At 40.2% G+C, this 10718-nt stretch overlaps 1 protein-coding gene across 1 annotated transcript; it reads right to left on the bottom strand.

Annotated features, from left to right (window-relative positions):
- Positions 1–1348: 1348 nt before the first annotated feature.
- LOC146390423 (uncharacterized) lies at positions 1349–3672 on the bottom strand. Its single transcript, XM_084923473.1, has 4 exons — positions 3523–3672; positions 3261–3429; positions 1981–2105; positions 1349–1669 (listed from the first exon to the last, which is right to left on the bottom strand). The coding sequence occupies exons 1-4, from the start codon at positions 3670–3672 to the stop codon at positions 1349–1351; spliced, it is 765 nt and encodes a 254-aa protein (XP_084779599.1).
- Positions 3673–10718: the final 7046 nt, after the last annotated feature.

Genomic DNA, 10718 nt, shown 5'->3' with positions numbered 1-10718 from the left:
TACTCACCACATCACTACTTATCATCTTTTGTTCAAACACTCCTTTGGCACGGGTTTTTAACACTGGAAAATTTCTAACATTTTGAGTTATTTTCCAGTGTTAGAAAATCAGCACTGCTCAGTGTTAGCCATTGTTAATCTTCAAAACTGACTAGGTTACTTTTAAACATATAACACTGTCAAAAGTGTTAATTTAACACTCAACAGTGTTGTATTTAACACTCAGAGGTGTGGACCCATATAGACACTCTCTAGTGTTAATTTAACACTGGAGATTTTGCTGTGTAGTACTTTACACTAGCCCTGGTGTTTAAAAATTTAACACTGAATAGTGTTGATTTTCTAACACCAACACTAGTGTCAGTCAAATCATCAATACTGCCAGATTACAATAAATAATCTCTGATATCTCTACTGCTACAATTAATTAGAATGTATTCACAGCTACAGACACTACCCATAAAAAAAACCAAAAACAAAACAGGAGTGTTCAAAAATACTCTGTATTCAAACAGCAGATACACCACAAATAAACAGCGCATAAAGATATACAAAACTACAATATTGGACAATCTACATTTTGTCATTAGTGTCATTTGAAAATTGCCCATTGTAAGGTCTATAACACACAACATTATCTACACGGATCAGTGCAACAGCATCCAGTTTATCCTCAATAACAAATGCATTTAAGTGACCATTGATCATTTCTTCAGTCTCTAAATTATTTAGATCATGCACAAGCGGCTTTAAATACATCAAAACACACACAAGAAAACATGCTCTACAGGTTCAACTATTTTCCATTTTTGCTCAAAATGTCTCATCCTTTAGATTCTGTTAAGATATGAGAATGGATTTTCAAGCTGATCAAAACATTCAACTTTATCCGAGGTTTCTCTTGATGACAAACATTCAACAACAGATTGTTTTGCATGTGCTTGTATGTCATTAACCCTTTCCTCCAATGAACCAACTAAACGCTACTTTCAGAACTCCTGAGGATTGTAGTTGAGAAATAACAGTCCTGTACATGTCTAGTATTTGCCTGTCTTGAGATTAGCTACATTTACAGGCTGTGAAACAAAGGTTCCATCATAAGGTGCAGGCTCAAAATAAAAATTACTGATGACCTCTGAGTCAACAAAGTCTCCATGAGCTTGGGAGAGGTGCTGCTTGTCAAAGAGATGAACATCTGGGCTCTCCACAGGTCAAACGTAAAAACTTCCCTGCGTACAAACCATGCTGGAACTTGACATGTCTAAATAACATTGAGCAACTTGTGTGGTGGATCTTGCAAAAGTAACAGATGAACATTTCCGGTCCTTTTCGGTCATAGTCGATGTCTTTAGACTGTACTGTGAAGAATTCTTGCTCTGATTTCCCTGACCCGAGGACTCTCCTTTACACTGCCAACATCAATGCCATACACGGTGGTCTGGATGAATGTGTAGAAGTTGTGCAATGCCTCGTCATAGGACACAGCAAATACAAAATGTGCCTTGAAAAGCTCATCAAAAGCTGCAACTCCTGTCTGCGTCACACAGGGAATGACCTTTTGATCTAGGACAATGTAGAAACTCTGGGTGATGTTCTTTCTTTCTCCAACACACAGGAGGAATGGCTGAGTGGGGCCAGCCTTAAGAAAAGTCTCCATGCTACCTCCCACCTGAGGGAGTGAAAGAAACCAAATGATTCACATTAAACAAAATTGGTAATCTGATGTTGAGTGGCAGCATTGCTGCCTAAAATTAAGACAATATTAAAATGTTTTACTACGGGCGCACAATTATTTTTGTTCCAATTTGTACATTTAGTTTTAATGGAAACAATGACATGCCGGTGCTGCAACACCAAGCCTGTCTGGCATAGATACATCTGCTGCGCGGTGGAGCCCCTTGCCCTCTTAAAACATCTGATAATCTGCATCTGTTCTCCTCAAAAGAGAAAGCTACTTTAACACATTTCTAAAAATCATACCTTCATGAATTTCATTAGGTCGTGAGCAGCATCTGATGTGCTAATCTTTGAAGACTTCCTTGCTTTAGATGTTTGAGGTAACAAGTGAAGCAGCAAAAGAATGGCAGCCAACTCGCAGTCCCATACTACAGAATAAGAATTAAGATAATCACAATGACTGTCATTTAAAGGTCCTGTTGCGAAATCAGTTTTACCCCTGTTCTTTTATTCGTCGAAACTTCCAGAGACGGCACCGGAACTCAGTAGTTATTTCACAAAACCTTTATTCATCTTCATTTAAGCATGCACTTCTAGAAGGGAAGACGAGGCCGGTGTGTCCCTCTGCAAATCTTCACTCCTTTGTCTGTGAAACACAGTTTTGTAGGGGCGACCCTATCATAAAACCCCCCCACGGTGTGCTGCAAACTCTGTCTGTGACTATGTGCACGAGCACATGAATGCCTACATGTGCGCGTTCCCACGTGTCTATGTGAGTGCTCGTGAGTGACTGTGTACGCATACCTGTGTGTATGTGTGTGCACATGAGTGAGTGTGCGTGTGGATGTGTGTGCATGACAGTTAAAACACTGTGGGTGTAGGTGACTCCCTAGGTCATAAAAACCCATCTCCCTTCCAGACCACAGTTATCCAGTTACAAATGTTGAGACCCCCACCCAAACATTCTCTGGGGAATTTCCACTCAGCATTAACTCCTCTCTGTTTTACTTTCACAGTTCAAGTGGGGGAGGGGTCTCCTCCAATCTACTCCTAAGTTCACGACACAGTGAGGCCTTTATTATATTGAGGGCAGTGTCAGTATCTCTACAATAGTTCTACATTCTATGATAACACATTTCTAAACTCTAAAATAAGCTAAACATTCCTACAGTCCACAGCAGTCATTTTTTTCAATGTTATTCAATGCCATGATGACATTTTAGATAACTGATAATTTTTCAAATAAAGCAGTTTTCCATTGTCTTCAGTATGGTATGAAAATTCATTTCCAGAGATTTCAAATCTTCGGGCCACCAAGTGATGTATATATTGAGTCATAACAATAGTAACATTATGTAACTTTTTTTTGTCAAACTTTAAATGCCATTAAAGTTTCAGGTTTACCATGTTTGTAAATTCATTTTCACACCATACTGAAATGTGATTTATAAAATCAACAGCTGTTGTAAAGGTGCCAAAACATGTTTAGGTTTAATGGTATGGTCCACTAATATACTGTGCTGTGGGAATTGCGAAAATGCTGTAAAGGCATGTGAAATCTACCATCTCCAATTTACACTTACCACCCTCATAAGAGTCACCATGTGAAGAAACGAGCAGCTCATCCAATTCTATACTCTGAGACAGATTTTTGCAATCTTTGATGATTCTTGGCTTGAAGAATGTTGGCCACTTTGCAAGGAATTTACCAGATACTTCCTCCCCAAATGGCATTGTGAAGTCTTGGTCAATCTTAAACACAAAATGTAACAATAGAAAGAACGCATTAACAAGCAAACAATCAAAGGAACCACAAAGCTGTCAGTAAATCATTTCATGCCTTACCAAGCCAGGTGTATCCAGAAATCTTGGGAAAAGGTCCAGGACAGAAGAAGCTGTGGCTGGATCTTGAATCACTTTTTGCCTATGTTCAAATGTCACCTTCATTTTCTCTTTGACAAGTTTCATGTCAGTTGAGTGCCTCATCAGTGACATAGCTTCCTTGCATTCATCACCTGACAACTGTCTCGCATTTGAACACAAGTTGCGAAGAGTCTTGGGGCTGTCTTGAAAAGCTGACTTTGATTTCTTCATCTCTTCAGTAGAGTTGCGCTGCACAGTGTTCAATCTCCATGCCAGGTAACCAGAACCACTCTGGTGATATTTGTTTAGTATTGATTATCTGTTACCCTACACTGTTTGTAGCAAGTTTTGGATACTGAAGAAAATTCGTTCCTGACTGTTGGGATTGTTCAGTGCTACATGTCAAAAAGCCAGATATGGCATCATGCATTAGAGGTCTATTTAAATCAATTGTTACACAATGACATATTTTTACATTTATTTATTTTGGGTCCATTAGGGAATAACTGCCTGAATTACAGGCTGACCTGAATTAGTCTCATAGTATGATTTCTTTAACCACTGTATCGGGAAAGCCAACAACAACATGTTTGTTACCTTGGCCAGGTCCGCGGCTCTGAACCGTGGTAAAAAAAAAAACAAAACTTCAGGCTAATACGTCGGGTCCCGTGTCGGGCTCGTGACCGCTAACTAGCTTTGCTGTCAGTGACCACAGTGTACAGTCGAGTCTTAACAGCCTTCTTACAACTGGGCTCGTCAGCCAGTCTTTTTGGCTGCAGTGGTTATTATATTTACATGCTTTCAATATTCCGTTTCTCGCGGCGGGTAACAACTCGTACTTTCTCCCTCCCTCGCACTCAAACACACACAACAGGAGGGGGAGTCCCGCACGTTCTCCCTGCAGCACGGACTACGCTGCCCACGAGGGCCTGTAACACTCTGCTCACATTACATTCGAATTAAATCATTTTTGGCTAATGACAAAAAAAAAGTCACTTCAAGGGCCAAATTGCATTAAATTTTTTCACGTAAATATACAGGCCGCAAGTAAGGGTGACGTGGGCCGCGAGTTTGAGACCCCTGAAGGATTTGGCAAGTTTAATTTGAAAATAAATAAAAAGCGTCTAATAAAAACAGTGACATATATTAACAAGTACTATTCATTACAGTCTGCCAACAGCCAGATTGTGCTAAATGAATATTAGGAAAGTAACTGGTACTTTGCAGAGTTCTAGCTAGCAGTAGCCCAGCTTAACAAAAACAGTTAAAATTCAAATATGACACTTAAAGATGATGTATTTTGATACAAACACTATTTTTTTTACTAGCTATCATGTTACTTGTTCTAATATCAATCTAAAACTTAATATTTAACCGAATAAAACTTACCGCAGCACCAAAAAAAGATGGCGACCGAAGATTCTGAAATGCGCTGCTCCACAGGAAATGAAGGCGTGGTCTAATTTAACACCCACAGTGCTAAATAATAGCAATAATAATAACAATAATAACAGTGTGCATAACACATACACTTATTCTTCTTTTTTATACTAAGTTAATATACTGTGTTGTGTTGTTTGTTGCGTTGTGATGTGTCATATCATGTCGTGTTGTGTTATATGTAGTGCCGACGTAGGACAGTTTTTCCAATTTCATTGTACTACTGTACTATGTATGACTGTGCAATGACAATAAAGAGTTATCTTATCTATCTTATCTTATCTTAAAATGCAGTAACGACTAAAATCCACACTAACACTTTTCAGGAATCAACTCCCGATGTGTTATTTTAACTCGATTAAGTGTTGAACTAACTCGGAACTCTGTTGAATTCTACTAACACTGAAAAATCAACACTGGCATTTTTGCTGTGCACACACACACACACACATACACAGTGACACTGATGTTGCTCACACACATGCCTGCTTAAGACTGTCACGTGTATTTGTAATTGCATATTCATGTATGATCACTGCTCACAATAAAAAGAGGGAAAGAGGGAACTCAGGTTTGGAGTTGCTTGGATGGGCGAGTGGTAGCACTGCTCACCTCGACGCACCCCCTTGCCGGCAAGAAAACCAATTGAGCTCTGAGTGTCTTGCTTCATTCACAGTGACAGGTCTCTGAGACAGCGAAGTCTGTGAGTTTAGGCCTAACAGTATTCTAGAGGCTGATCTAAAGAATTCCACACAACAGCTACAGTTATAGTCTCTGGTCTCCTCCCCCTACTGTAAATGCCCCCACAATGGCAAAATACTGATACAGTAACCAGTTAAACCAGTTAGTTTAGTTGGATGTGTCAGGTTTGGTCGTGAAAGTCGACTCCAGTGTGATGTTGTGGTTCTCCTCTGCCTGCAGGTGTCCATAAGTTATGGTACTTCCACAACTAGCTAGTGCTACAGAAGAGAAGCAAGCATAAAGGTAGTTTTTTAAGTGTCAGGTAATTTTAAATGTGATGTTTCTATCAGCTCATCAAACATCAGCAACCATTTAAAGGTTGCAGGTTAGTGCAGGATAAACAGGTTAGTTTGCTGCACTGTGATCGATTTAAAGTAAACAACAGTGTGTGACTGGTGCACAGTGGCTGGGGTTTCATTGTCTGAGTTAGCTTACATCAAGTGTAGCAGAGATTCATATGAATTTAATATAATAATAATAGTAATAATAATAATACATTTTATTTGAGGGCGCTTTTCTAAAACCCAAGGTCACCTTACAAAGAGAAAAAGATATCAGTAAAGCGGTAGATTAAAATAAATTAAAATAAATTAAAATACAAAAAACCCCAAATAAAAACAAAAAAATAAATAAACAAGATTTGACCCCAAGTTAGATCTGTATTAAAGTGAGTAAGCCCGTTTAAGAGGTTTGATATTGGGAGAAGATTATCAAAATTATTGGGATCTGCACCAGGCTTTTTAAGAATTGGAATGACAGAAGCAGTTTTCAAAGATGAAGGAACAATTCTAGTGTTAAGGGAAGAGTGGATAATACTAGTTATGAGAGGAGCCAATCAGGGAAGACAAGCTTTAACTAACATGGTGGGAAGAGGGCGAAGCTGTGGAGACTGTAGTTACCTCACAAAACCTATAGGCCTTAGTGTGGGTGTAATTGTGCAGAGACAGAGGAATTTATTGACGGTGGGGGTCTGCCTGTCATAAAAGGAAATAGGAAGCCACAGTTGGGGGATGCTAGAACTGTATGGAACAGATAGGAAAGAGAGGGGAAGTTTGTTACCCTTCTCCCTGAATGTGATAAAGGCTCACAACTGTCAGAAGTTAGAAGTAGGTTTGCAGGGGACCCTCCCCCACGCTGGGCTGTGAAAGTAGAACAAAGGGAAGCCAACAGCTCAGTGGAAATTCCCCAAGGGATACCTGAATGGGGGTCTTAGTTTCCAGTGACTTGGAGGTGAGAGGAGATGACTTTTTATGACCAGCAGGAAGTCACCTATATAGAGACACATACACACATGCACACACTCACGTGTTGGCACATACATACACAAACACAGTGTTTTGGATTTACAACACACTATGTGGGTTTTATGATGGGGGGTTGCTTGTATAAAACTGGTTGTAACAGACAAAGAAGTTGATATTTGCTGAGTAATTTCCGGGCCATGTACATCTCCCTTCTAGAAGATGCATAACTGATTACGGATGAATAAAGGTTTTGTGAGGTAACTACTGAGTTCTGGTGTCGTCTCTGATGGCCTCAGGAATAAAAAGAACTGGGGTGAAACTGCTAAACGCAACACATTATAGTAAGAACCAAGTTCATCAGGGGTTGAGGAGCTGTGAATAAATGGAAGGTCATGGCAGATGAGAGATCAACATGGTTAATATTACAATTTTTTCTAAATGTGATGTCACGAGGAGTACAGGTTTTGGAAGCTGTTGTATTTACATTAAAAGAAATAAACATATGATCAGATTGGGGAAACAAATTGGCTTTACAGTGAGTGGGGGTAATGCCAGAACAGCAGACCAAATCCAAGATATGACCTTTAGAATGAGAAGAAAATTTTATGTATTGTAGAAGCTCAAAACTTTCCAAACAGGAAGTGAAATCTCTGGAAAGAGGGATGTTATCATTGTCCACAGGAATTTTGAAGTCACCAATGGATTGCATTTGCGTTTATATAGCGCTTTTCGAGAACCTCAAAGCGCTGTACAATTCCATTATTCATTCACTCTCACATTCACACACTGGTGGAGGCAAGCTACAGTTGTAGCCACAGCTGCCCTGGGGCAGACTGACAGAAGCGAGGCTGCCATATCGCTCCATCGGCCCCTTTGGCCAACACCAGTAGGCGGTGGAGGAAGTGTCTTGCCCAAGGACACAACGACCGAGACTGTCCAAGCTGGGGCTCGAACCGGCAACCTTCCGATTACAAGACAAACTGCCAACTCTTGAGCCACGATCGCCCCAACAATTATCAAATTTGGGGAAAGTACACAGAAATGAGTGACAAGCGCAGCAAAGTCATTCCTTAAAAATTCCTTATTTGGCTTAGAAACAGCACATATAATGGTGGGAGTAGATCCAAGGAGCTGTACTGCAAAGTATTCAAATGAGTGGGGGGGTGGGGCAGAGACAGGGAGAACTTTCCAGTGCTTTCAGTGAATTATGGCGAGGCCGCCGCCTCTCCCCGAATTGTGAGGTTGACAGATGTGAACAAACTCAGATGGAGTAGAGTCATTGAGGGAATTCATTAGGCTGTTGCCAGGTTTCAATCAAGCAAAGAAAGTCCAGGAGATCCTGGACGAGATGCCCCTTACCAGTAAGAGAGCGGATGTTTAATAGACCGAAGTTGACGCTGGAGTTACTATGTCTGACAGTAGGCTTAGCTGACCTAACTAGGTGGGCCAGCACATTGTGGTCAACAGCCACAGTCATGCGGGGAGGACGACGAGTTCTGGACCAGATGGACACTACTGAGTTGGTGTCATTGCTATTGAAGTTTCGCCAGACCCCTCGGTGGATGTACCTGCAGCGGGGCTTGAAAGCGGTGTCTGGATAGAGGCAAAGAGCCACAGGTGGAGAGACAGCCTGGCAAAAGTGGAGTCACAAAATTTCCGTAGCAGAGTACTGAAGCAGAGCTGTCGCCAGTAGATGGGCGATGGAAAAAACAACCCAGGTGAGCACGGACCACACAGACACCCTGTGGACAATGTTTCCTCTAATTTTTCATGTGTCTGAGTGAACACACAAACTCCTTGAGCAGACACTTGGACCACTGTGAGCAACAGCAGACGTGTGCACTGTGGTCACGGCAGCATAGAATCCATCCAAGTTACATGGTTTATTAAAATAATCAAATTACAGCATTTACATTTATGTCAGACTACTTTTAATTAACTGCTTTAGCCCACTTACGATGAACATTAAAGTATAAAAATAACTTGAACTCCAATTTTCAAAACACAACTTTCTTTCCTTTTTTTTTTTTTTATAAAGCTCTGAATTGTATTATGAGTCTGTGGTCTGGGAGAGAGTCCTGCAACTCTGTGTGCAAAATACAGTAAATAATGACCAATTCTGGGCTATTAATTATATAGTTACTTCTTCAAAAAAGTTACTGAGTTATGCAAACAACAAAGTTTTTTGCAGCTGTTTACCTAAAAATGCAGCCAAGGCGGTTTTTTAAATAAACATTTCAAACTAATTACAGAACAATCAGCTGTTCTGCATCAAATTTGATGCAACACAAATTATTTGTGCCACTCCAAAAAATAATTTCTGTCCACTATGAGATAAAGGAGAACAACAGCCTGATACCTGCAGGCCTGACAACAGGAGATGTATCACTGCTGTAACACCTGTAACATTCAGCAGTCGCCTCATTGTTCTGACACACACAACAAAACTATTCACTACACTACACACTAACTACACAAGATTTGCACTAAACGTCGCAAATCTGTCACATCTCAAAACACCGCCGTCACTCCTAAAACTTCCCCCTTCCTAAACAACTAAATGCCATGTTGCCCTATTGGTTTTTGATTGGTCCACATGGTACATTTTTCCACCAATAGGAAAGGTTGGGAGGGGGGCTCCTCCTCACAGGCGCACAGTGCTTTCAAGCGTTTTCCTTATAAAATGCCATTTTTACAGTTTCTTCCCGCAGTAAATATAAACAACGATAGGAAAAAACAAACATTGCAAATTTTTTTTATCATAACTCTGGTTTTACGTGGCCTATCAACACAATTTAAAAACTGGTATCGTTTTTAAATTGTGGTATAAAGTCCACACCTTTTTCCCTCAATTGTTCCGTCTGTCCTGCTCACATCTCCAATGGTTGTACACATTGTCATTAGTGTGGCTTCACTCCACATCAGCCACGCCGCTTTGCTAGCTAAAACACCGGTGTCGGCACATAAGGACGCTGTCATAGCCTGTCGACCTTAATTGGGTGTGTATATACGAATGTGAATTGCATTATTGGCTGGACTATGGGATAAGTTGGCATCGTTCTAATCGCATACGGGAGCAGCCAGTCACTTACTGACTAACACTGCAAAACAGAATTGTTACATTTTTTATTTTAATTTCAATTCAGGTTAGATTTTTTTTGTACGCAAAGCAGATTTTCTGTGCGCAGAGACCGTGCCAGCAGTGCGCAATTGCACATGTGCGCAGCTTAGAGAGAGCATTGCCTGTGGATCCACATCTTAATCAGGGCCGCACACTAAATGTAGATGGCTGGAAAAGGCCCGATGAGGGTAAAAGATCAAACACACAGCTGAAGCACAAGCAGTAAAAACCTGCAAATGTTGCAAAAACAAATCAAAACAGGATTACGCTTTAAAAACTTGATTCAAGTTGTTGTCATTAACTTTAAAACCAAAATAAAATGAGAATAAATTAGTGAGCAGCGACAGCCAAATGCGCCAGCGTTCACTTAGCCGATTGCCTGTAAATATAGAAATATCCTCCAAAGAGCTAATTTATTTTTTACTTTAAATACATTTCAGACTCTTTACTTTTTAGTCTTACTTGTTTAAATAAGTTGAATTAGTATTTCAAAGTCTGAAACTGTTGTCATTGACATTTACGGCATCAGAGAAACTTCACAGTACTGATCTACAAACAGGCAGATTCATAAAGTTAGATATGCAATGTTTTGTACACGCATACGTTTCATTGTCACATCATCATCCTCATTA

The sequence above is a fragment of the Perissodus microlepis genome, chromosome 3, assembly GCF_051167445.1.
Source record: "Perissodus microlepis isolate ML-2025 ecotype Zambia chromosome 3, ASM5116744v1, whole genome shotgun sequence".
Classification (NCBI taxonomy): domain Eukaryota; kingdom Metazoa; phylum Chordata; class Actinopteri; order Cichliformes; family Cichlidae; genus Perissodus; species Perissodus microlepis.
Note: the sequence above shows the minus strand (reverse complement) of the source record. Positions and strands in the feature narration are given on the sequence as shown.